The sequence below is a fragment of the Rattus norvegicus genome, chromosome 4 (genome assembly GCF_036323735.1).
Source record: "Rattus norvegicus strain BN/NHsdMcwi chromosome 4, GRCr8, whole genome shotgun sequence".
Classification (NCBI taxonomy): Eukaryota; Metazoa; Chordata; class Mammalia; order Rodentia; family Muridae; genus Rattus; species Rattus norvegicus.
In genome coordinates, this window is record NC_086022.1 from 58994950 (window position 1) to 59020894 (window position 25945).

Genomic DNA, 25945 nt, shown 5'->3' on the forward strand with positions numbered 1-25945 from the left:
TTTGGTGAACCAATGGCTTTAATTGGGGCTATGTACAGGAGCAGAAATGACTAAAAGAGAGCTGCATCATCAAAGCCCACCCCAGCATGCATGAGAGCTTACAACGTTGGCAACCTGGAGCATACTGCACAGCCTGCAGGCAGCACAGTGGGCTGGAGAGTGTCTTTCACAGGTGGCTCAATTGGTCCAAACGTCTTTTAGGCAGCTTGGCCGCTCTCAGATCTTCTCTGCAGCATGCCTCACCTGAGTCTTCCTGGAAGCCCCACTCCTTTGAGAGTCTTCTTTGCAGCTTGGTTTTACTCTGTGTGGCCACGTATGCTGCAGCAACAGTAGATCAAAGCTCAGATGACTTGGAGGACCCCCAGTATCATTTGGAATTAGGAGAAGGTAGGTTCTGGTAGTCAGTCCATCTAGTCAATAGACCTGGACCCAAAGCCTGAATGACAGAGTGTGGCTTGCCTTTCCTCACAAACAACAGTTGTTCCCTTTAGAATACCTGTCCTCTCCTCATTTTAGAACCTTAACCCAGGGATGGAGGGAGGCTCAGTTTCCTGCTCAGTTCCAAGCCCCCACTTTGGGCAACTCACAACCACCTATAACTCCACTTCTCCCTCTTCTGGCCTCCATAGTCACCCCATTTCTCTCTCTCTCTCTCTCTCTCTCTCTCTCTCTCTCTCTCTCTCTCTCACACACACACACACACACACACACACACACACACACACACACACACACACTTAAAAATCACTTTCTTGGGGCTGGGGATTTAGCTCAGTGATAGAGCGCTTACCTAGGAAGCGCAAAGCCCTGGGTTCGGTCCCCAGCTCCGAAAAAAAAAAAATCACTTTCTTCATTTGGCTTGGTCTTGGTGCTTTCAGGCCTGTGACCCTGTGTTCCCAGAGCACGTGAAACAGGTCCCTTTTTTGCAAAATATGAAGAAACATTCACCTGACTTAGCTTTAAGAAGAACAGAGGAAAGCACTGATAAAAGTCTAGAGAAGTGTGTCTTCAAACCTATAATCCATCAGGCAGGCATAGCTGCTTGCTTTCTGCCCACTGCCTACAGGCCGGGCATGCCTGAAGTCCTCATGCAGACAAACACCTGCAGCTTCTGCCAAGTACCAGCTACTGTTGGGGACAAGACAGATAGATGTCTTTTTTTTTTTTTTAAAGATTTATTTATTTATTATATATATATAAGTACACTGTAGCTGTCTTCAGATACACCAGAAGAGGGCATCAGATCTCTTTACAGATGGTTGTGAGCCACCATGTGGTTGCTGGGAATTGAACTCATGACCTCTGAAAGAGCAGTCGGGTGCTCTTAACTGCTGAGCCATCTCTCCAGCCTGATAGATGTCTTTAAAGAGCACAGTACATGGGGTTGGGGATTTAGCTCAGTGGTAGAGCACTTGCCTAGCAAGCGCAAGGCCCTGGGTTCAGTCCCCAGCTCCAAAAAAAAAAAAAGAAAAGAAAAGAAAAGAAAAGAAAAGGAAAAAAAAAAACAGAAAAAAAAAATAAAGAGCACAGTACCACTGGTTCTGGTAGGTTAAGTATTAGGATGGATGGACAGGTGAGAAGATCTGGACTATGAACATGCTGCTGTGCTGAAGGAATTTCTATGCATTCTTTGGGGATGCTATTAACATCATTTTACAAATGAGGAGATAGACACTATAAAGAGTTGTGTAGCCTACTGAAGGTTACAGATCTTGAAGTGGAAAGACTGGGAGTCAGCCTGTGCATCTCACCCCTCTGCCACCCTGCCTCATATCAAACCAGGCCGCAGTATCACTGCCTGTCAGAATCCCTGCTCTGGAGTCCTGGAACCATCACAGGTGATTGTGGGAATGTCCCTGGGTCCAAAACCCAAACTCCTGTGGCTTCAACTTGTTATAAATGGCTGTGCTTGGTGGCTGATAAGCAGTGTCCCTTGATGGAAGAGGCAGACCCAGGTGAGAGGCAAGCCAGGCAACTTGGTCTTTTGAGATAGGGCAACAGATACTCAGGGGGCTATAAACAGCCTGTGGCCCCAGCCAACACTTCTCACGCTCACTCAGCTGATGAAACCACCTGTAAAGCCCCTCCTGGGACCTCTGCCTGGCCTGTGGAACATACTAGCTCTTCTCAGGGTGGGGGCCTCCCTTGGCAGGCCCTGGGACAGCATTGTGCACGGTCTGTTCCGCCTGCATGGCTGAGGCTGAGGCCTGGGCTCATGGGCTATATTGAGGGCTGAGTCACCAGCCTGTGCCTGGGTAGGCTGACTGTGACAGGCTGCTGGGGCCTGAGTCAGGCCCCGATTTATCCTGGAGAGCAACAGGCTCAGGTTTCGGGGAGGAGGGTGCCGGGAATCATCCATTGGCACTCTGTACCCTGCTCTGCTGACCCGTGGGGCCTGCACCATCTCACACCCATCTCACAGATCTCCGGGACTGAGAGAATGAGTGGAAAAGACTACTAGGAAACTTATCCTTGGGAGGTCTCTCTCCCCTCCATAGATCTCCTCTGAACACCCACCAGGTGACTGAGAGCCACAAGGGACTGGTACTCACTCTACCAGACCTCCTTTCTCCCCTCTGCTAGCTCAGAGAGTAATCTATTCTTTTTCAGATCTGTATTTTGTTTTCTTCAACAAAGACAACATTGCAGAGCCTCCTCAGTTGGCTGTCAAAAGTCTGCCTTCACATACACACACACACACACACACACACACACACACACACACACACACAACTTTGCTTGTGTGATCCAGCTCTGTGTCCAGAGCTAGGCACCCCTCCACAGGGGAACTGAGTTTTTCGAATAGAGAGTGCTGGTGCCTGACAGGAGTTTTGGCTGTGGGATGAAGGTGGCTTGGGAAGAGTGACAGTTTGGGAGCCGAGGAGGGGTTGCCAACAGGAGAGTGGAATTCCTGAGCACCTCGTCACAGGCAGCCAACAGAACATGAGCTGCAGGGGCCTGGCTATTTATACCTCTCCTGTCACTGTCAGGGCCTCTAGAGACACCCCTGCTACACACACCATGCACTACAGGTCCCCTTTCTCTCTCTGGCCCTTTCTGTCCTCCCCCTCCCCCCTGAGAGCCAGACCTTCTCCTTAGGTGAGAAGGAAAAAGACATGGCTAGTGGAAACTTCACCATAAGCTCCACCTCCCTAAACTGCTTTTAAAGTCCATAGAGGGCACTGCTTTCAGCTGCCCTTGGGGAAAGAGCCCCCAAAGATGGCCTATTGTCCCCTTCTTTTCATCATGACTGGGAGGAGAGAAATAAGGTAAAATGATTTACCCAAGCCTCAGCTAGCACATGGTTTGAATTAAGGACTGTCTTCCTTCAAAGCTAAACTTATTTAATTTCGAAGGATGAGAAGGCAGAGGACACACAACCTGAACGAGTCCACAATCTGCTCCCCTTACTATGTAAACACATTTTGTACCTCTTTCCCTTGTGTGTGACAGGTTGCTAGGATTGCCTCAGTTTCTCTGTGGTCAACATTCCCCCTGCCTCTCACCCTTAGCGGGCTTATCCTCAGCCCAATCCTGTCTAGGCTCCTAGCCTGCCTCCCTTCCTGCCCACTTTGCCCCTGGCCCTGCCCACTTGCCCCAGTCACATTTCCCCTGGCTGCTCTACCAGGGCTCTTCCTGCTATTTGGACACTTCTACTTTCCCTGGGAAGATCTGCCCTGTGGCTCATGTGGGCACATTGCCCAGGGGTCTCCCTGGTAATACCTGGGCAGCCTTTCTGTGTCACCTTGCCAACTTGGTTGAGTCAGATGGGGGGGGGGGGCACACAGAGTGACAAAGTGACTCATTGGGTACCCTTTTCCTGAGCTCAGCTTCATTCTGAGCTATTGAGTCTAAATGGGCTAGTGACAGAGACACTGAGTCAGGGGTCAGGAGCCTTGGTTTCCCTGTGGCCCTGGGTTTGGATTCCAAATAAGGGTTTAAGCATGTTTTTTATTGTAAAGTGGCAAAATTGGGAGCGCTCCCTTGAATTCAGTCTCTCCTGGTCAGTGTCCCTGCACACTCTCTCTCTCTCTCTCTCTCTCTCTCTCTCTCTCTCTCTCTCTCTCTCTCTCTCACACACACACACACACACACACACACACACACACACACAATTTCCTTTCTGAGTTCTTCTTCACAGGTGGACAATACAACCAGGCTAGAAGCCAGGAGTCCTAGACTGTGTCAACAGCCTTGTCACCAACTCCAGAAAATTCTGTCAACACCAGATCAGTTTGTTTAGCCCTAACCTCGGCCTCAGTTTCCCCATTAATTTCTTTAACCCAATCTGGGTGTGAAAGGAGTGTACTTCATCCCTAAATGGCTGAGACTAGATTTGGGGTGTACAGTGTGCGTGGGGAAGAGCTGGGCCAGCACCCCCACCCCATCCCGCTCCTGCTGCGGACTGCGTGGAGGAGGGGCGGGCGGAGGCGGGGCCGTGGGGCTCAGCGCGGCCCCCACCCGCGGGCCGGGCGGCATTCCTGGGAGGCCGGCGCTCTGACGTGGACCCCGGGGCTGCGGGCGCGGCGGGGGGGGGTCGGCAGCCCGGGGGCTTCTTAAACCCCCTGCCCTGGCCAGGCCCGCACTTCCCGAGCACCGCTCCGCCCCGAGAGGGAGATAGAGCCCTAGCCGGACAGCCCAGCAGCACAGCCCAGGAGGCCCACGAGCCCGCCACTCAGAGCGCTAGAGAAGTCTCCGAGAGAGCTCAGTGTCCCGCCGTCCCGCCCCGACAGCGCCCACAGCCCGACCCCCAGGCCGTACGTCCCCGGCCCCGCGCCGCGCCACCATGATGAACAACAGCAACTACTCCGACGCCTCCGGCCTCGGCCTGCTTGACGAGGCGGACGAGATGCCGTCCACCGAGAAGGACCTAGCGGAGGACGCGCCGTGGAAGAAGATCCAGCAAAACACATTCACGCGGTGGTGCAACGAGCATCTCAAGTGTGTGGGCAAGCGGCTGACCGACCTGCAGCGAGACCTCAGCGACGGGCTGCGCCTCATCGCGCTGCTCGAAGTGCTCAGCCAGAAGCGCATGTACCGCAAGTTCCACCCGCGCCCCAACTTCCGCCAGATGAAGCTGGAAAATGTGTCTGTGGCCCTGGAGTTCCTGGAGCGCGAACACATCAAGCTCGTGTCCATCGGTCAGTACGGGCCACAGGGGACGGTCACAGCGGGGGTAGGGACAGGGCATATAGGTGCGGGTACTGAGAGCCAGAGCAGAAGGCGGTTCCCTTGCCACGAGAGGACCCTGTACTGATTTCTCCTTCACCAGTACAGGCTGGAGCCCAGATAATCCTCTAGGGACAGGTGGCACCCCTGAGAAGTCCCCTTCTGAAGTTTTTCGAACATATTAGCTTCAGCCTCTCTACACACACGCCTACCAACCTGCTCAATGTCCCTTCTTTTTCCTTCCATCGGGCAACCCTTGCTTGCACATGCTTGCGAGGACAGGGCTGGTGGCCAGTGTAATTCGTTGGGGGCGTATCCCGCCACCCACATGAAAGCAAATGGCTTCCCATCCCCTTCGCCGCTGGGCAAAAGCAAACCCAACTATCTCAGGGTTCTCAGGGCCCTGAGGCCAGGAGGACTAGTGGCCCGAAGCTTCACCGAAGCGGTTGGCAGGCATGTGCTCCCCATCTGGGGATCTGGCCGGACTAGGGCAAACAGAGCCCTGCCTCAGAAACCTAAAAAGGCGCTGAGCAACGTCCTGGGAGCTTTAACCCCTGATTGCCCTGGTAGCTTCAGTCGCCTGGGAGGGGGACTCCTGCCTTTCCATGCCCTGTTCCAACCCACGCCTGGCCCGGGATTGGCTACAGCTAAGGGGTCAAGCTGCCCTAGAGGGAGGGGAAGACTGAGGAAGAGAGGAAGTCATTGAGTGTAACCAGATTTGGAAGGTGTGTCAGTTATGAGTGGGGGTGGGGCGACACACTAGCCCTAGGAGTCCAGAAGCCCAGGGTGGGTTTTGAGAGGCAAGAAGCTGCCTCACTCCTCACAGCCCTGCCTGCTAGGACCAAGGTTTCCAGTTCGCACCTTGGGTCTACTCTTAGAGCCCTTCTAGGATATACTGGAAGGACCCCCCTGGAAGGATGCACCCCAAGGCCCTGGAAGGGAACTGTGTATGGTGCCAGGTGTTGTCCACCACTACAGGCTGCCCCCAGAGAGTTCACTATTCAACTAGATGTCTGTCCTCTCCCTAGTCTCCCTCAAGGCCATTTCCAAACCTCCGGAATTAGCAGCTGAGATCCGTCTGGGGCCCTTTGCCCGGTTCAGCCTTCTCCCTGGGCCTTACCTCTTCATGCCCCGGTACTACCTCCCCCGCCACCACCACCCCCACACCCCACCCTCCTGCCCTGGCCTGGAAATAGCCTTGACTCCGTGACACAGCAGATGTCTCTGAGCTTTCCAGAAGGGCAAGCCTGAGGACAAGGGGTGGGGGAGGGGGCCCTAGTGTACGTGGTGGAGCTAAAAATTAGGAGTGTTGGGTGTGTGCACAGCTGAGTGAGGGGCTCAAGATAAGCCAGCCCTGGGGCTGCTTCCCACCTACACTTCCCTTCACACTGGGATCTGAAAGGCAGTACTGACTGCCCCAGGTGGGGTCTCCAGGGAAAAGTCTGCAGTCTCTGTAAGACATTATAGGAAATGGCTCAGCCTCTCTTCCCTGCTGGCTGCGGGGGCGGTGGGCCCCTCTCCAGGCCTCATCCTTCCCCCCGTGCACCTCTCCCCTCCCCCCATGATGGTGCCTGGCTCCAGCCCCCTTGGCTCTGCTGCAAAGGGGCCGGCTCAGAGTAGAGGGGGGAAGAAGCCAATGCTGGTTTAGGGGCGGGAGGGAAGCTCTAAGGTTCCCGCTGAGAGGAAGGGGAATTGTACCCGGTTTGGGCCAAGTGGCTCTCCCTGTGCTGATGAGATAAGCTGTCAGCAATTCAGCAACTGAGCTGGGGCTGGGGCTGGAGGGAAGGGGTACAAGCCAGCCAGAGATCCCTAAGCGATGGAAACGGAGTGTACCAAGGAGGGATCATCGGACTTACTCTGGCTCCCCATCCGAAGTAGAAGTGGGAAGGGGTCTCCCACCAGATACTGTCTCAGGACTGAATGAACATCTGGGCACCTGAGGGTCAGGTACTCAGAGACTCCCCACTTCTCATTTGAAGGAAAGTTGGGGCCTGGAGGTTGCTGACAGCTGAGAAGTTTACCTGGGAACGGCTGTAGGCCTGGCTTGGGTTGAAGGAGCTCAGTAACCCCTCTTACCCCCCAACACTGGGTGCAACCCTCCTCCCCCCACACACCCTCTCAGCCCCTCCAAACAAAGAGGCCTATGAGGCAGCTCTGTCCCACAGCTGTTCTCTGGTTGCTATTCCTTCTCTTAGAGCCAATAGCTGAGGGAGGGACTGGAGGGGACAGCAGCTGTCCCAGCCCCTCCCTTGGCCAGCCCTGTCTCCTCCCCTCTATTCTAGGCAAGGAGTGGGGGTCATAAGCTAGCTGTATGGTCCCTCCTACCCCTTGGAGTGATCCTCAGGCCAGCAGAGAAGCAGACTCTTGGTGGGATGCTGTGGGCGAAGAAGCCTGGGTTGAGTTGAGCTCCACCACCCTCTCCCCTGCCTGGCCTCCTAAGAGGGTGGAAGGAGAGAAAGGTCATAGCTTCCAGGGTGTAGTTCTGGGCCTACTACCCAACCCCCTTCTGTTCCAAGCTGGGGACCACTTGCTTTTTGGCCCAGGGCCAGTTGCTAGGGAGAAACCTCTCTCTCCAGCAACTATGAATAACAACCCCCCTACCCCCCAGCTCCATCCCCTCCCAACACTGCAGCTTCAAGGTCTCCCTCCCAGGGGTCTGGCTCCAGTTTTTGAAGAAGTCTGTGAGCCTGGCCTGGGCTTGGGCAGCCTGTAAGAGAGGCTGAGGGTTCCCCGGGGGTCCAGACTGTGTGAAAGTGCGGTGAGCCCGTGTCTGAGAGAGAGAGAGCACCAACAGCAAGCACTGGGAGGTGGTGTGTCATGGAATCTGCGAGCTGCCAAACCATTGTGCAGCGGGGAAGCCAGGGGAAAGGGGCGGGCTGCAGGGCTGCTGGGGAAGGAAGGATGAATCAGTGCTGGGAGGCCCGGGAGACATGGATTCCTCTGTCCTGGGGGCAGGTGGGGGTGGAGCAGAGGATGACAGAAGCTCCCCAGGCCCTCAGATCTGAGGGAAGGAGAACAGAAAACAATGCGTAATAGGGTGCCTCCAATCTCTCCATCTCTGTCTCTCAGGAAACATCAGTAAACAACACAGAGCCTCGTCACCTTCTAGCCTCCTAAAAGCAGGGCTCGGGGAAGCTGATAGATTTCAGACCTCCATTACACTATACAAATAAGCTGGATTCCAAAACCTATAGTCTACCACTTGTGGTCCAAAGTATCCCTGAGAATTGAGTCCACATGTGTGGTGTTTCCCCTCCCTCCTGAGGAGTCATTGACCCTCAGCATCAGGCAACGTGACTTCCAAGCTTTATCTGAACAAGTACTGTGTACAACTTCTCTCCTCCCAGACCCTGTGTGTTTTAGAAAGCCTTTTAGCTTTCAGGGCCGAATGTAGGCAAGATTGATCCGGCCCTACCCAATTTTAGCTTAAGCGTTCAAAATAGGCATCTCCTTTTATCAATAGAGACTGTGAAGTTTGAGCCCCACCATAGAAACATAAAACCCTGGGGAGATGGCTAAGTCGGTAAAGTACTTGCCATGCTAATCTGAGGACCTGAGATCCAATCCCAGACACCCATGTAAAAAGCTGGTGTACCCAAAGGCCCAGTACTGGGAGGTGGAGATAGGAAATGCCCAGGGATGCCTGGCCAGCAAGTCTGGCCAAATGGGTAAGTTCAGTGAGAGACTTTGTCTAAAAACAGTAAGTTGGACAGTGATTAAGAAAGATACCTGACATCGATCGATGTCTGGTTCACTCTTGGGCACACACACGCACACATGCACACACACACACACACACACACACACACACACACACACACTCAAGATCAAGAGTGGTGGAGGAAGCTAAAAGAAAAGAAAAATTTATTAATTGAGTCTCATAGAAAACTACAAAATGCAGATCATCTGGGAAGCAGATGATTTTGCCTGGGAAGGTCATGGCGTGACAGGCAGGAGAGAGGATTACAGACGGGTGTATATGAGAAGATCTGAGGGGTTAGAGTTATACTTATCAATTTTTATTTCGTGGCGATAGTTTTGTAGGTATGCCCTATTGTCCAAGCTCATCAAATTGCCTTCTCTAATACACCCAGCCTTGTGTCAATAAAACAGCTAAAACAAAACAAGAAGCCCTGGATGTGGCTTCGTTGGTAGAGCGCTTACCCGGCACACAGGAGGCTCTGAGTTTGACCCCAGTGCTATACAAACGGGTGTAGTGCTCATATCTATAATGTCAGGACTCGGGAAGCAGAGGCCAGAGGATCAGGAATTCAGAGACACAGTTCAGGCTGCACATGACCCCGACTCAAAACAGAACCAGTGTCTGGCCCTCAGAGGTCTGCATTACAGAAGGACACTCGCATCCAGCGAGGTCCATGGAAATTAGTGAAAGAATTGGTTGGCAGAGAAGAAGGTAGGTCCCAGAGAGAGGGGGAACCTCACCACCCTATGGCTCAAACAGCTGCTCCAGGGGCAGTGTGGGCGAGAGAGGGTGCCACCTCGAGGTGCCCTTCTGAGCGGGCTTGTTCCCCTCTCTCTGCAGACAGCAAGGCCATCGTGGATGGGAACCTGAAGCTAATCCTGGGCCTGATCTGGACACTGATCCTTCACTACTCCATCTCTATGCCCATGTGGGAGGATGAAGACGATGAGGATGCCCGCAAACAGACGCCCAAGCAGCGACTGCTCGGCTGGATCCAGAACAAAGTGCCCCAGCTGCCCATTACCAACTTTAACAGGGACTGGCAGGACGGCAAGGCTCTGGGTGCCCTGGTGGACAACTGTGCCCCTGGTGAGTAGGCCAGTGGACACGCTGCAGAGCCCTCAGCCCTGAGGGAGACTGGGAGAGAATCTGGAGACACTGAGTGAGGCTCTACTTGTCTTGATGCCCGCCCCAGGGCCTAATGGATTGGGATTGCTGGGGGGTTTGATCCTCTTCCAGAAATCGGGGCTAGGACCGAGCTGCTCCTGGTTGCTAGGCTAGATTCAGCAGAAGCAAGAAAAGGTTTCCAGACAAGCATTTTCCAGGCAAGCCTAAAAGTCCAGAGATGGGTAGTGATGTGTCCGAAAACACACTCCAGAAGTGACCCCAGAGCTGGGGGCTTGTTTTGTCACTTGGACACCATTCTTTTACTCTCACGGAAAGAAAGGAAATAGGTGGGACTTACAGCAAGAAAACCCTAGTTATACAGAAACAACTCTCTGTACAACCCCTGGGGTGGTTTTGAGAAAGGGTTGAGAGCCAGGACGGTGTCATTGTGTTGTCCAGTGACAGGTGGCCCTGGCCTGCCCTTCTGGGCCACCCTGGTTAGACCTGAACAGATGACAGCCTTTAGAGGACGGAATGGCACAAGCCAGAGCCCCACCTAAGGTCCAACCCCTTCCTGACTGTCATCCACAGTGGGGGCAGTTGGCCAGAGGCGCTTCAGCCCCTTGGGGGAATCCTCCCCCGCCCTGGGGTCAGCTGGGGAGCAGGGATGAGAGGCGGGGCGTGCAGCCTGGGTAGCATTCCCAGCTGCTGAGCCATTGCCCAAAGCTGGTATGGCTGCCAGCAGTGAGCTCAGCTGTCCCAGCCAGTCATGGCCTCCAGCCTGTGAGCCGCCCCTTCCTCACTAGTGTTATCAGTCCCCACCCCCTCTCTCTGTCTTGAACCGAGCTGCCCCTGACCCTACCACCAGCCCTTCCCAGATGACCTGGAATTCTGTCAGCATTCTATCTGCTGGGAGAGGCTAGGCTCTCAATAGCCACAGAGGACTCTATCTCTCTGCTCCGATGCCGCCTTATTTGATGCCTCAGTTTCCCCAACAGGCAGTTAAGAAGGGAGAGTTATCCCTAAGGCCAGTGTGGAGTAGCTTAGAGTGGTGAGACTTCTGGGCACCTGTGAAGATGCATCATGGGGTTATGGGAGACAGGGCCCTCACCCCCCGTCAACCCTAAGGCAGCTGGCATGACGTGTATGTGGGGGTCCTTTCTTGGGGTTCGGTGCTTGGGGTCTCTGCGAGGTCTTGGGTTAAGCAGGATACTGGCTGGTAGGGCTGGTGCCAGGCTGCATCATCGGGGGTGGAGAAAGGCCTCATTGTCAGTGCTAGCAATGTGCCAATGACTGCTGTGCCTCAGCACGGTGATTGGATAGCGGGAACCTGCATGAGGAAGGTCCTAGATCTACCCAGAAAGGATGTGAAGCCATGATTATTGGCTCTGCACTAGCTCCGTGGTTTACTGTTACGTTCTTCCACCATCTCTCTAGGTCTCTGCCCTGACTGGGAAGCCTGGGACCCCAACCAGCCTGTGCAGAATGCCAGAGAAGCCATGCAGCAAGCCGATGACTGGCTCGGGGTGCCCCAGGTACACTGGCAGGTGGCAGAGTGGGGCGTGGGGGTGTGGGGCAGTAAGTACACCTGGCAAGGAGCAGGTGGGAACCGGGAGAACCGTGTGCAGCTATCATTTCTTCCGACGGCAGGTGATTGCCCCTGAAGAGATCGTGGATCCCAACGTGGATGAGCACTCTGTCATGACCTACCTGTCCCAGTTCCCCAAGGCCAAGCTCAAACCCGGTGCCCCTGTCCGCTCTAAGCAGCTGAATCCCAAGAAAGCCATTGCCTACGGGCCCGGTATGTGTGGAGTCCTAAGAGCCTTCCCGAGGGAGGCATCTGGGCAGGTAGAGGACCTTTGAGTGACCTGGGCTCTGCTTCTGTCCACAGGCATTGAGCCCCAGGGCAACACCGTGCTGCAGCCTGCCCACTTCACTGTGCAGACAGTAGATGCTGGTGTGGGTGAGGTGCTGGTCTACATCGAGGACCCCGAGGGTCACACTGAGGAGGTAGAGTGGGGTGCTGGAGAGAAAGGGTTCAATAGGGGATTGGAACCAGGGAGCACTTGGGACAGAGGAGTCCTGGGATTATGGAATCAGTAAGGGTTACCATCTTTTTCCTTCCCAACAGGCCAAAGTGGTTCCCAACAACGACAAGGACCGCACATACGCAGTCTCCTATGTGCCCAAGGTTGCTGGGTTACACAAGGTAACCCTAGGGGCCCTCCTGCCCTACTGACTACTCACGACTGTTACCTTTACCGCTGTCCCTCATGGCCCACCCCCCCCCCTTGCCATGCCCTCTCACTGTGCCTCTCCACTCCCTCAGAACTACTCTCCCCTGGAAGCTAACCTTTGACACCCCTCCTCTCCCCCTCCCCCCAGGTGACGGTCCTCTTCGCTGGCCAGAACATCGAGCGTAGTCCCTTTGAGGTGAATGTGGGCATGGCTCTCGGGGATGCCAACAAGGTATCAGCCCGTGGCCCTGGTCTGGAACCTGTGGGTAATGTGGCCAACAAACCCACCTACTTTGACATCTATACTGCTGGTAAGTGTTAACCCAGGATGGGATGAGTGGTGGCCTCTGACAGTGTATGGTTGAGGGTCTGAGACAGATCCTAGGTGGTGGTGGGGTCGTTCCAGGATGAGGGAACCCTGGTCCAGAGTGGGGGAATGACAGCCTTGTCCTTTGCAGGGGCTGGCACTGGTGATGTTGCCGTGGTGATCGTGGACCCACAGGGGCGGCGAGATACAGTAGAGGTGGCCCTGGAGGACAAAGGTGACAACACATTCCGATGCACATACAGGCCCGTGATGGAAGGGCCACACACCGTGCATGTGGCCTTTGCCGGTGCACCCATCACCCGGAGTCCCTTCCCCGTCCATGTGGCAGAAGGTAAGGGCGCTCCACCTCACCAAAGCCAGACTTGGAAAGCTTGCCAGCAAACTTCAGGGCTGAGGATTGACTGGAAACACAGCACTTAACCCCCAGGGCTGGAGGTGGGGGTGGTAGCTAACTGGGCTTCAGTCCAGCAGAAGCAGCTGGGGTTCTGGAGGGATCTCCTTTATCAGCCCTTTACCCCAAGGAGGCTGGTTTGGGTAAGAGGAGGTTCAGAGACCACAGGGAAAGACCAGAATATGGGCCACCTGGAAGGGTTGGGAGAGGAGTCACAGGGCTACACTGGCGGAGCACACTGGCGTGCTGTCCCCCCACCCCCCCGTGTGCAAGGCCCTCCATTGGTGAACCTACTCCCAACTGGTTCTCTCCCTGTACTCAGTGCCCCTGCTGCCGCCCACCCCCTCTGTACCCATCGTCCACCAGGCCAAGAGAGTGGCGCCACGTTAGTACCTCGCCAATGGAGGTGGGGCCAGGCATGGCCATAGCTGACTGGCCTCACCTGTGCTTGTGGCATGCCCATACGGTGTGGATTGCTCCCATTCTGTGGCCTTCTGTGACAGGCTGGAGTTCCGTCCGAGCCATTGTATGTGTTCTCTGGCAGGTTCAGTTTTGTTTCTCTGTCCGCCTTGTGGTCTCCGTCACAAACTTTAGATTCTGTCCCACTGTCTACCAACGTAGCGTGCCTGGCCCCAGCTGCTGAGCCACGGGCTGGATTCTGTGGCAGCGTCTGAGTTCTGTGCCACTGGCTGTGTTCTCTGGCCGGCCTAGGTTATATGTCACTGTCAGTTCTGTGGTGCCCCCGTTAGCTCCATGCCACTTCTGTGTTGTACCAGGCTGGTTCCAATGCATTGCCCATGCGCAGTGGAAGGCTTGATGCTACTTGGAACACCCCCTGTTCCATGGCGGTGCTGGGTGTTTTGTGGCATGCCACAATGTGTGAGGCAGCTATGGTGGTGCTGAGAAGGCCCAGGGCTATAGTGGGAAGCCTTAAGTATGGATAAAGAGTGCTCTGTCTCTTAGCCCACTCAGTGCAGAATCTGCCACGTCTTTGTCTCAAGTGGCTCCAAGGAAAAGTTCTGACCTGGGTCTGCAGACAGATCTCTGCCCAGCACCCAGCACTGCTCCCAGCAGACTCAGTTCTGGGCTGCACACAGAAAGCATGGGGCAGGGTTGCACGAGGCCGTGCCCAGTGCCTGGGAGGGCTCAGGAGATCCATACGCAGTGAGGTGGTCAGTGACGAGGGGCTTGGCCTTTGTCCAAGGCCATTCAGTGCCCAAACCTTTTGTCTCTTCCTCTCCCCAGCTTGTAATCCCAACGCCTGCAGAGCCTCTGGGCGAGGCCTGCAGCCCAAAGGTGTGCGTGTGAAGGAGGTGGCTGACTTCAAGGTGTTCACCAAGGGTGCTGGCAGCGGGGAACTCAAGGTCACAGTCAAGGGTCCAAGTGAGTGCCAGGGCCCAGGGTTGGGGGATTGGACAGTCATCTTGACAATCTGAGGGCAATGACAGCCATGGCACACAGCCCCATCTGGAGATTCCAGAGACATGGTGATCCATGGACTCTCCTCTCTGCCTCAGTTTCCCAGTCTGAAAACCGGAGCTAGTTGTCTTTGAGTGCTATACTGGGCCATTGTGCTTAGGGATGACATGTGGTCCTGCTATAAGTTTCAGCTCTGCCCATTCGTAGCACCTTCCTCAGATGGGCCTAGGTTCTGAGGACTCCTAGAGGGGACAAAGAACCTGGGACTCCCAGACTTTGACCTGACCTTCATTTCCTCAGAGGGCACAGAGGAGCCAGTGAAGGTTCGGGAGGCTGGAGACGGTGTGTTCGAGTGCGAGTACTACCCAGTGATACCTGGGAAGTATGTGGTGACCATCACTTGGGGTGGCTATGCCATCCCCCGCAGGTAAACATGATGCCTCCACCCCGTCTGCATCCTATTTGCAGCAAGGGAAGGAAGACGAGCCCGGAGATTTGAAGGAAGAGAAGAGGCTTGCCTCTGGCTGGGTTACTTCCTGACATGGATGCCTCCTCTTTCCTTTATTCCTAGTCCTTTTGAGGTCCAGGTGAGCCCAGAGGCCGGAGCCCAGAAAGTACGGGCATGGGGTCCTGGTTTGGAGACTGGCCAGGTGGGCAAGTCAGCTGACTTCGTGGTGGAAGCCATTGGCACAGAAGTGGGGACGCTGGGTAAGTGGCTGGGTGACATGAGACACGTGACAAAGGACTGATGGTGAGGAGGAGCTGGGGAAGACAGTGAGACATGGAAGGAAGGCTGTCGGAATAAGCACAGAGTGGGGACATAGGAGAAACTGGGCTGGGAGCAGAGGGAAACATGGAGGACCTGCCTGAGAGTCCTGGCTCTACCTTACACTCTCCGACCCTTCCCACCCCTCCCCAGGCTTCTCTATTGAGGGGCCCTCGCAAGCCAAGATCGAGTGTGATGACAGGGGTGATGGCTCCTGTGACGTGCGGTACTGGCCCACGGAGCCCGGGGAGTATGCTGTGCACGTCATCTGTGACGATGAAGACATCCGGGACTCACCTTTCATCGCCCACATTCAGCCAGCCCCACCAGACTGCTTCCCAGACAAGGTGGGGTCCCAGCTCCCACACTCTATCTGGACTGGTCTCGGGGGCTCTGTCCCTCCTCCTGTCCCCAACCCAGCCCCTTCTCTTGTCCTGAACATAGGTGAAAGCCTTCGGACCTGGTCTGGAGCCCACTGGCTGCATCGTAGACAGGCCTGCGGAGTTCACCATTGATGCCCGTGCTGCTGGCAAGGGAGATTTGAAGCTCTATGCCCAGGTAGGACACCACTGACTCCACTGTGCCCCCCTACCCCACAGAGGGTCCCCCAGAGCGGAGGTTGTAGTATTCCAGAAAGACAGGATTGAGTCTCACGTGGTCATAGTGTGGAAAATTAAAACCATATTTTCTTACAGATGACAATCTTAAAAGCATTTTCAAAAAATCATTTTGAATCAATAACTTGAAGCTGAAAGATGATTTCACCATATATGACGTCGGCTTCGAGTCAGTTTAACAAATTAGTGTCCGCTGACCCCTTAAGGTCTTGAAGCTCCAAGGAGACAGTTGTTCTTTAAAAAGCTTGTTAATCAATTTTAGGAACATTGACTTAGCCTCTCCCTGACTACTAACACATAAGCTAAACATAATCTGGGAAGCAAGCCACATAGGTGACTTCACGCCAAGTCTTTTGGCTCCCGAGTCAGGTACTGGCCACCAAAGCACGTGGCGCTAGGCTCATGGTCTGACATCAGTGGCTGGACCTTGAGTGCCTGTATAGATATTGGTTGGGAATACAGAAGTGCAGGGTCTGCCCGATCCAGCAGAGGGCGCACTGAGAGACCTGTGGCCTTCTCTGCTGAACATTGACCGTGAACTTTGCTTGGCTGGTTCCCACAGGATGCAGATGGCTGCCCCATCGACATCAAGGTGATCCCCAATGGTGATGGCACCTTCCGCTGCTCCTACGTGCCTACCAAGCCCATTAAGCATACCGTCATTATCTCTTGGGGAGGTGTCAACGTGCCCAAGAGCCCCTTCAGGGTATGTCTTCCAATACTGTTCCTTGTACACTATCAGGAGTCCCAAGCAATGTGGGCCCTACCCGTGCAATAGATTTTTGGCTGTCCTGGATGCTCTGCGTATTTCCCTTCCTCAAGGCCCCCACAAAGAGACTAAGACTGGTCCATCTGAGGCTGGGGGTGGGGAGTTGCTGGGAAGGGTTAGCCTTGAGCAGTGCCTACTCCCTGAGCATAAAACCCCTGCCCCCACACAGGTGAATGTAGGAGAAGGCAGCCATCCTGAGCGGGTAAAAGTATATGGCCCTGGAGTGGAGAAGACAGGCCTGAAAGCCAACGAACCCACCTATTTCACAGTGGACTGCAGTGAAGCTGGGCAAGGTGAGCCACTCCCTCGGGAGTGTGTTCTGGGCGGGAAGGGCTTGGTCCACTGGGACCAGTTGCCTGGGCACAGTTCTAGGAGCCTCTACGGGGAGAAGCTCTTGGCCTCACGCACAGTCGGGGCCCTTCCTCCCCTCAGGTGATGTGAGCATTGGCATCAAATGTGCCCCTGGCGTGGTGGGGCCCGCGGAAGCTGACATCGATTTTGACATCATCAAGAATGACAATGACACCTTCACAGTCAAGTACACACCCCCAGGGGCCGGCCACTACACGATCATGGTGCTGTTTGCCAACCAGGTACGGTAGCCCTCCGCTACAGTTGGTAGCTGTGGGCTTGCATGCTAAAGGTCTGGGAAGGCAGTTGGAAATGAGTTGCTTCTGGGGCAGAACACAATTACACAGAGGCTGTGGAGTGAGTCCTTCGTGGGTGCCTTGGCCAACACAATGGTACTTTACCCTCACCGAGAACCTGGGTAGATGACCTGACGAGCATCTAATTCAACAATGTCCCCTGAGAAACCTGACTAAGCCTTTTCCACATCCAGGAAATCCCTGCCAGTCCCTTCCACATCAAGGTGGACCCGTCCCACGATGCTAGCAAGGTCAAGGCTGAGGGCCCTGGGCTGAGCCGCACAGGTAGCTGTCTGGACAACGATGGAGCTGGTATGAGTTGGGGTTGGGGCTGATTGGTCCCCAGACCCTCACTGGCATCTCTTGGGGGCGTCCAGGTGTGGAAGTCGGAAAGCCAACTCACTTCACTGTGCTGACCAAGGGAGCTGGCAAGGCCAAACTGGACGTGCACTTCGCTGGGGCAGCCAAGGGCGAGGCTGTGCGAGACTTTGAAATCATCGACAACCATGACTATTCGTATACTGTCAAGTACACTGCTGTCCAGCAGGTATGTCTCATCCCCTCCCCCTTACCCTCTGCTGCCGACGGCACCTGAATGTAACCTCCTTGGCCTCATCAGACCCATTCTGGGCCCTTGGCCACTTCCTATGTCCTGTCCACTCTTGCTCTAGGTCAGTGAATGGCAGCGTCTAAGGAGTTGTCCCTGGATTTTATCTAAGCCATTCTGACTTTCTCCTTTACCCAATAGGGCAACATGGCAGTAACGGTGACCTACGGTGGAGACCCTGTCCCCAAAAGTCCCTTCGTGGTGAATGTGGCACCCCCACTGGACCTCAGCAAAGTCAAAGTCCAAGGCCTGAACAGCAGTAAGTGAAGAGCCACTCTGGGGTTCAGGGGTGCTTGGTGAGCCACTGGAATCTACTCACAATATCCCTTGCCCTCCACTCAGAGGTAGCTGTGGGAGAGGAACAAGCGTTCTTGGTGAACACCAGAGGGGCTGGTGGTCAGGGCCAACTAGATGTGCGGATGACCTCACCCTCCCGACGGCCTATCCCCTGCAAGCTGGAACCTGGGAGTGGAGCAGAAGCCCAGGCTGTCCGCTACATGCCCCCTGAAGAAGGACCTTACAAGGTGGACATCACCTATGATGGTCACCCAGTGCCTGGCAGCCCCTTTGCTGTGGAAGGCGTCCTGCCCCCTGACCCCTCCAAGGTAAATATATGGAAGCCGGTGGGATCCAGGAGTTGGGGGCTGGTAGTAGAAAAGATGGATGTATTCTAGTCAGAGGCCAGAAGGATACATGTGCCTGGAGCAGGCACATCCAGAGCCAGGACCATCCTCTATGTAGGGCTGCCGTAGAGACAGCTTAGTTGTTCAGAGCTGGCCTTGTAATCTGACCTGAGCTTGAATCTCACTGTTACTTCATCTCTGTCTCCGTGTCCTCTCCTGGAGCTGTAAAGACAATGCAGTAGCTGCTACAGCTCAAGGTGCTTAGCTGGGTGGCAGCCAAGGCTAGGAGCTTATGAGAAACCAAGGTGAGGACTAACAAACTTGTTCATCTTCCTAGGTCTGCGCGTATGGCCCTGGTCTCAAGGGTGGGCTAGTAGGCACCCCGGCACCATTCTCCATTGACACCAAGGGGGCCGGCACAGGAGGCCTGGGGCTGACTGTCGAGGGCCCCTGCGAAGCCAAGATCGAGTGCCAAGACAATGGTGATGGATCTTGTGCAGTTAGCTACCTGCCCACAGAGCCAGGCGAGTACACCATCAATATCCTGTTCGCTGAAGCCCACATCCCTGGCTCACCCTTCAAGGCCACCATCCAGCCTGTGTTCGACCCAAGCAAGGTGAGGGCCAGTGGGCCAGGCCTGGAGCGTGGCAAGGCCGGAGAGGCAGCCACCTTCACTGTGGACTGCTCGGAAGCGGGCGAGGCCGAGCTGACCATCGAGATCCTGTCAGACGCTGGTGTCAAAGCGGAGGTGCTGATCCACAACAACGCGGATGGCACCTACCACATCACCTACAGTCCTGCCTTCCCAGGCACCTACACCATCACCATCAAGTATGGCGGCCACCCCATACCCAAGTTCCCCACCCGTGTCCACGTGCAGCCTGCAGTTGATACCAGTGGCATCAAGGTCTCTGGGCCTGGTGTGGAACCACATGGTAAGAGAGGAGCAGCACAGTGTCACGTTATGGGGCTAGGCCTGGAAGGAGGGAGGAGATCGGGGGGATGGGCAGCTGGAGGTTTCAGGAGCTCAACACACCAGAAAGGGACCAAGGGGGTCCAAAAGGGGGCGTGAAGGTCAGTCTCTGCTCTTGTGAGGAACAGCGTCTGCCCCTGGGCACTTTTCTGGGGAGACCTTTGAACTCATCAATTTAAGACATCTCGGACCTACTAAAGCTGACCGTGTACAAGGGAAACAGTGGCTAAGCTGTCTTAGGGGCTGTCGGGGATCAGAGGTAGTTACATGAATGTGCTGCTCGCGAGAGAGCCGGACTCAACTAGGACTAAGCTGGGCACAGGCATGGAAGACACAGTCCTGCTCCGGATGGCACCAGATAGTGAGGAGGGCGGAGGAGGAGGGAAGGCCTGAGACCCGCAAGGGTGCAGAGAGGTGGCTCGGCTCTGCTTGAAGGGAGAGCTGTGGAGTGAGGGATGAAGAGGGGGCTGCATGGAGACCAAGCATGGTCCTCTGGATCTAGGTGTCCTGCGGGAGGTGACCACCGAATTTACTGTGGATGCAAGATCTCTGACAGCTACAGGTGGCAACCACGTGACAGCTCGTGTGCTCAACCCCTCGGGTGCTAAGACAGATACCTATGTGACAGACAACGGGGATGGCACCTACCGGGTGCAGTACACGGCCTACGAAGAGGGTAGGGAATTCGTGGGAGAGGGGATGGCTCACAGAATTCCCGGGTGGGCAGGGATGGGGGTTCTGCTCTCCTTGACTGACTCAGTGACTGGTTTCCAGGTGTGCATTTGGTGGAGGTGCTGTATGACGAAGTAGCCGTGCCCAAGAGCCCCTTCCGAGTGGGTGTGACGGAGGGCTGTGACCCCACCCGAGTCCGGGCCTTCGGACCAGGCCTAGAGGGTGGCTTGGTCAACAAGGCCAACCGCTTCACTGTGGAAACTAGGTATCCTTTTCTCTGCCTAGCTTTGACCTTGACTCAGCCTGCCCTCTTTTCTCCTCCCTGTCCCCCAATCCCTTCCATACCTCTCATTGGCTCTGGAACAGCTGACAGAAGTGTTCTTTTATAGGGGTGCTGGCACAGGAGGCCTTGGCCTAGCCATCGAGGGCCCCTCAGAAGCTAAGATGTCCTGCAAGGACAACAAAGATGGCAGTTGCACTGTGGAGTACGTCCCCTTCACTCCTGGGGACTATGATGTCAACATCACCTTTGGGGGACAACCCATCCCAGGTGGGCAAAAAGTGGGGGATGGGCTCTGGGAAGAGGGTGATGGGATGCTGAGGTCATGAGGAAAGGGATGTGGAGATTTGCAGAGGGTAAGAGGCAGGGCAGGAGGTGCTGTGGATGTGAGAACATTCCAGTTCATTCTCAGAGGCCCTTGCACCAGACTTTGCTCATACAGATCCACTGGCAGGATTTGCTGTCCAAAGCCCAACTGCTAGGGTATGTCATGTCTTCTGTTATTGTAGGAAGAGGTCTGCTAAAACAAGACACTGCTTCCTCTTATTTAATTCTGTGTCCTCTTCATATTTCAGCTACAATGTCAAAAGACATAAGCTGGTTTTTTTTTTTAATTCCATTGTTAACATTTTAAAGATTTAGGAGGGCTTTCTTCCCAGGCTGAGTCTAAGAAGGTGAGGTTTGCCCTGCCTCGTTCTGCAGTCAAATTCGCTTACTCTCTTTTTTTATTTCTCAGCAAGTTCCAAACTGCTTCTCATGTTGCTCTGTCTCAGTGGGCCTCTCAGCAGCAGGGAGGTTGCCTGCTCCACAGATCCTCAGTGCGGGAAGACAAACTGTGCCAGGGAGTGGGGAGAGGCTGACCTCCACCATCTCTGTTCTCACTCTCCCAGGAAGCCCATTCCGAGTTCCTGTGAAGGATGTTGTGGACCCTGGGAAGGTGAAGTGTTCAGGGCCAGGGCTAGGGACTGGCGTCAGGGCTCGGGTACCTCAGACCTTCACAGTGGACTGCAGTCAAGCTGGCCGGGCCCCTCTACAGGTGGCAGTGCTGGGACCCACAGGTATGGAATGTCTGGAGTGAAAGAGGGGAGGGAGGGGAGGTTCCAGGAGGCCCTGTTGACACTCCTCTGCCTCTGCCCAGGTGTGGCTGAGCCTGTGGAGGTGCGTGACAATGGCGACGGTACCCACACTGTCCACTACACGCCTGCCACTGACGGACCCTATACAGTAGCTGTCAAGTATGCTGACCAGGAGGTGCCACGCAGGTGAGGGCCAGCCTTGACCAATCCATGCTGAGCTAGAGCTTCTCCTAGGGCCTAACCTTCAAGGCCAGGACTTGGGCAGAGTCCCCCCCCCCCTTATTTGTCTAAACCTCCTTCAGGGACTACCCCATCCTACCCCACTCCAAGGTTCCCTACCCAGAAGGTAATATCACCCCACTAGCTTCAGCACCAGATAAGCATCAAGGAAAAGAGCCACAGAAAGTGTGCAGACTCTTTAAACAATTAACAGCATCTTCCTTTGGAGAAAACACTATCTATGTTCCATGGGTCCTTCAGTGACCCTTCTCCAAGATTCAAGATGTCCTGGGAAGCAGGCCTTCAGGGCTGCCCTGCAGAGTCACTCCTTCTGCCCATGTGGGAAGGCTCACATATCTCAAGCTCCAACTCCCTGACAACTGTCCGCTCCTTCTGTTTCTCAAGCCCTTTCAAGATCAAAGTGCTTCCGGCCCACGATGCCAGCAAAGTGCGGGCCAGTGGCCCTGGCCTCAATGCCTCCGGCATCCCCGCCAGCCTGCCCGTGGAGTTCACCATTGATGCTCGTGATGCTGGTGAGGGGCTTCTCACAGTCCAGATCCTGGTAAGTCTAGGCACAGCCCCCTGCCCAGCATATATGCCCTCTGTGGACATAGGTAGGCCTGACCTCTCCTTCTCCTCTAGGATCCCGAGGGTAAACCCAAGAAGGCCAACATCCGAGACAATGGGGATGGCACATACACCGTGTCCTACCTGCCAGACATGAGTGGTCGGTACACCATCACCATCAAGTATGGCGGCGATGAGATCCCTTACTCACCCTTCCGTATCCACGCCCTGCCTACAGGGGATGCCAGCAAGTGCCTTGTTACAGGTGAGTACCAACTCTGAGTCCCTTCTCGTCAGCCCCTTAGAGTGCATTCAGTCTCCCAGCCCAGTCCTGGGGCCATGCTGGCAAAAAGTCTATACTCTTTGCCCAGCCCAGCTCCCACCACCTCTAGGTCATCTTGAACCTTAATGACCTAACTTTCTTCTCTATTTCCAGTATCCATTGGAGGCCATGGACTGGGTGAGTAACTTTTTCTTTCTTTACTAAGGGCTGGAGGCTGTGGGAGCAGCCGGGAAAGGGGGAGCTGGACATGGCCTCCACAGCCCCTGATCTGGCTTTTTCATGTGGTAGGTGCCTGCCTGGGTCCCAGAATCCAGATTGGAGAGGAGACTGTGATTACAGTGGATGCCAAGGCAGCAGGCAAGGGGAAGGTGACCTGCACAGTATCCACACCTGACGGGGCAGAGCTCGATGTGGATGTAGTTGAGAACCACGATGGTACCTTTGATATCTACTACACAGCACCTGAGCCGGGCAAATATGTCATCACCATCCGCTTTGGGGGTGAACACATTCCCAACAGCCCCTTCCATGTGCTGGTAAGCTCATGGCCATGGTGCATGTTATGCAGAATATGCCTCTTAGTAGCTGCAAGGGATCCTAGGAGCTGTCCTCAAGGAATCAGAGAATATACCTCTTAGTCGCTGCAAGGGATCCTAGGAGCTGTCCTCAAGGACTCAGAATATGCCTCTCAGTAGCTGCAAGGGATCCTAGGAGCTGTCCTCAAGGAGTCAGAGAACTTGTCCCCATGTCTGATAAACAGATCCTGGAGCCAGAGTACTCTAGAATGAGCCTTTGTATTTCCTGTAGCCTTCCAATGTGCAGGGAGGTGGTGCAGCTCTGCTTTTGACCAGAGAGGTATCATCCCTCTCTGAAGGAGCTCACTGTGTTCTTTTCTGACCTTTGGGCCACTGTCCTTAGCTCTTGTTTCTACAGGGGTGGCCCTGCAGGACAAGGATAGAACACCTGAGATACCCACCCAGGACTTGAGTCCTAGGCCATTCTGAGAGTTGGTTCTGAGATCTAGGTCCCCCCACATTGTACACCCTGTGCCTTATTCCCCAGGCATGTGACCCGCTGCCTCATGTGGAGGAGCCTGCGGAAGTGCTGCAGCTGCACCAGCCATATGCCCCACTTCGGCCTGGCACCTGCCCCACACACTGGGTACTAGAGCTTCCCACGACAGGCCTCGTCATCCTTCTCCCTACTTTCTTCATTCTTCCTTCTGTTCTGCAGGCTTGGGCCATGGTTGGGCCTCTTGGGGAATGCAGGCATTAGGATGGGCAGAGGGAGCCCAAATCTGAGTATGGCACCCCTTCTCCTGCAGCTGACGCATCTTCTGCCATTGGTGTCTCACTATTAACCTTGTTCTTTCTTCGTTCTCTCTGACTTCAGTCTTGAGGCAGGCCACACTCCCCGGCGTTCTCCACCGACTACAGCCTTCTCTTTCCTCTCACCTGCTACAGGCCACAGAGGAGCCCGTGGTTCCTGTGGAGCCTTTGGAGTCCATGCTGAGGCCTTTCAACTTGGTCATCCCATTCACTGTGCAGAAAGGGGAGCTGACAGGTAATGGGTGCACCACACGTGAGACTCTGTTGAGAACTGAGAACGCTTCCTGGCCTTTCAGCTAAGATCATTGCAGGGATGAGACCTAGGGCCCAGAGAGGGGAAACAAATTAGGTTGCGTCTCACAAGTTGGGCAGAATGAGAACTCAAGTTCAAGCCTTCTGTCTCCTAGTCCTTCTATTCCTGAATGGGCTGCTTCCCAGTGTCTGGCCTCTGGGGAAAGCAGAGCCACTTGAGAACAGGCCCTGGGACATCAGGGACATGTGTTGGGAGAAACTAGTGTCCTACCTACATGTAAGTATGTCTGCCTTTCAGGGGAGGTCCGGATGCCCTCTGGTAAAACAGCACGTCCCAACATCACTGACAACAAGGACGGTACCATCACAGTGAGATACGCACCTACAGAGAAAGGCCTGCACCAGATGGGAATCAAGTACGATGGCAACCATATCCCTGGTGAGTTGGGAGCAGGGTGAGACCACGGTAAGAGGAGCCAACACCATGTTGGTCCTGCCAGCCTCCTTTAAATACATATGTAAGCACTGCCATGTACAGGCACCAAAGAAGGTTCTGGGAAATGTGTTTCTTGATGGTAATGGGCTTCTAAGTCCATGTAGCAGAGGCACGGGGCTCCAAAATCCAAAGCTGTTGAAGATGCTGGGGGCCAACATGGCTGTGGGAAGCCCCTGTCCCTATGCTAATCCAGCTCCACCTGTCACTACCCAGGGAGCCCTCTGCAGTTCTATGTGGATGCCATCAACAGCGGGCATGTCAGTGCCTATGGGCCAGGTCTGAGCCATGGCATGGTCAACAAGCCTGCCACCTTCACAATTGTCACCAAAGACGCTGGGGAAGGTGAGGAGAACTGCCGAAAGAGGTGAGGGGACTTGCCAGGTTTGTAGGCACAGGGATAGATTCTGATCTCAGCCACTTTCGCTTACAGGGGGGCTGTCACTGGCTGTGGAGGGCCCATCCAAGGCGGAGATCACCTGCAAGGACAACAAAGATGGCACCTGTACCGTGTCCTACCTACCCACAGCACCTGGAGACTACAGCATCATTGTGCGCTTTGACGACAAGCATATCCCAGGGAGCCCCTTCACGGCCAAGATCACAGGTGAGACGGACATTCAGGCATGGGCACCCTGCCCCACACACACTCAAGTCAGCTCACCCAGGACATTTGGACAGAGGCTGCTGAGGGGAGGAGAACATCTGGAGTAAATGTAAGGATGCTGTTCTCCACAACAGGCAAGGAACATCCCACCAGTCCATGCTTTGAAAAACGTGATCATCTATGTCAGCTCAAGGCCAGCCTAGTCTACACAGAGAGCTCTAGGTCAGCCAAGCCTACATAGAAAGACCATGTCTCCAAATACCAAAAACAACAAACAAACAACAAAAAAGAAAAAATATTTTATTATTTCAGTTTTCAAGTTACTCTTGAAATATTGACACTGTTTTGAGAAAACCCAGAGACAAATTAGCACTGTGATCAGAGCCATAGAGAGAGCATCTGGTCCATGTGACTCAGGACCAAATACATAAAGGTTCAAGGACAGACTTAGCCTCCCCAGGACTGAGACAGGCACAGTGCACAGGGATGCTGGGTCCCTCTGAGGCTGTTAGTAGTTAAGGTGAATGCAGACCAGGGATGCTAGAGTCTGTCTGGAGCCGACATCCTGATCTGTCCCAACTGTATCCCAGGTGACGACTCAATGAGAACGTCCCAGCTTAATGTGGGCACCTCCACCGATGTGTCACTGAAGATCACAGAGGGTGACCTCAGCCAGCTGACAGCCAGTATCCGTGCTCCTTCAGGCAATGAGGAGCCTTGCCTGCTGAAGCGCTTGCCCAACAGGCACATTGGTGAGTGCAGTGCCTCCTGGGTGTACCTGGGTCAGGGAGGCCTCGGGGATGTTCTGCTTA

At 54.7% G+C, this 25945-nt stretch overlaps 1 protein-coding gene and 1 long non-coding RNA gene across 5 annotated transcripts in view; one reads left to right on the plus strand and one right to left on the minus strand.

The window, feature by feature from the left end:
- Nucleotides 1-7244, minus strand: LOC134486566 (uncharacterized). The gene is made up of 2 exons (XR_010065768.1): nucleotides 5386-7244; nucleotides 1-318 (listed from the first exon to the last, which is right to left on the minus strand). It is a non-coding gene; the product is annotated as an uncharacterized LOC134486566 (long non-coding RNA).
- The window catches only part of Flnc (filamin C), a 27796-nt gene continuing 6346 nt past the window's right edge, over nucleotides 4496-25945 (plus strand). Inside the window, exons 1-37 of one of the 4 annotated variants that reach the window (XM_039107774.2) lie at nucleotides 4496-5141; nucleotides 9713-9961; nucleotides 11417-11514; nucleotides 11630-11780; nucleotides 11871-11989; nucleotides 12111-12188; nucleotides 12365-12527; nucleotides 12675-12875; nucleotides 13258-13320; nucleotides 14181-14318; nucleotides 14655-14781; nucleotides 14926-15062; nucleotides 15274-15467; nucleotides 15565-15678; nucleotides 16300-16443; nucleotides 16676-16799; nucleotides 16939-17099; nucleotides 17348-17438; nucleotides 17531-17700; nucleotides 17902-18019; nucleotides 18103-18365; nucleotides 18721-19318; nucleotides 19859-20032; nucleotides 20131-20293; nucleotides 20418-20578; nucleotides 21199-21366; nucleotides 21447-21570; nucleotides 22009-22165; nucleotides 22246-22435; nucleotides 22607-22630; nucleotides 22742-22989; nucleotides 23516-23614; nucleotides 23917-24016; nucleotides 24332-24472; nucleotides 24743-24871; nucleotides 24960-25133; nucleotides 25724-25885. In XM_039107774.2, coding sequence (XP_038963702.1) covers nucleotides 4787-5141; nucleotides 9713-9961; nucleotides 11417-11514; nucleotides 11630-11780; nucleotides 11871-11989; nucleotides 12111-12188; nucleotides 12365-12527; nucleotides 12675-12875; nucleotides 13258-13320; nucleotides 14181-14318; nucleotides 14655-14781; nucleotides 14926-15062; nucleotides 15274-15467; nucleotides 15565-15678; nucleotides 16300-16443; nucleotides 16676-16799; nucleotides 16939-17099; nucleotides 17348-17438; nucleotides 17531-17700; nucleotides 17902-18019; nucleotides 18103-18365; nucleotides 18721-19318; nucleotides 19859-20032; nucleotides 20131-20293; nucleotides 20418-20578; nucleotides 21199-21366; nucleotides 21447-21570; nucleotides 22009-22165; nucleotides 22246-22435; nucleotides 22607-22630; nucleotides 22742-22989; nucleotides 23516-23614; nucleotides 23917-24016; nucleotides 24332-24472; nucleotides 24743-24871; nucleotides 24960-25133; nucleotides 25724-25885 — 6070 coding nt within the window. In that variant the 5' untranslated portion in view covers nucleotides 4496-4786. The remainder of the gene's footprint in view (nucleotides 5142-9712; nucleotides 9962-11416; nucleotides 11515-11629; nucleotides 11781-11870; nucleotides 11990-12110; nucleotides 12189-12364; nucleotides 12528-12674; nucleotides 12876-13257; nucleotides 13321-14180; nucleotides 14319-14654; nucleotides 14782-14925; nucleotides 15063-15273; nucleotides 15468-15564; nucleotides 15679-16299; nucleotides 16444-16675; nucleotides 16800-16938; nucleotides 17100-17347; nucleotides 17439-17530; nucleotides 17701-17901; nucleotides 18020-18102; nucleotides 18366-18720; nucleotides 19319-19858; nucleotides 20033-20130; nucleotides 20294-20417; nucleotides 20579-21198; nucleotides 21367-21446; nucleotides 21571-22008; nucleotides 22166-22245; nucleotides 22436-22606; nucleotides 22631-22741; nucleotides 22990-23515; nucleotides 23615-23916; nucleotides 24017-24331; nucleotides 24473-24742; nucleotides 24872-24959; nucleotides 25134-25723; nucleotides 25886-25945) is intronic. The other 3 variants (XM_039107775.2, NM_001191862.1, XM_006236214.5) reach the window with 3 other exon arrangements.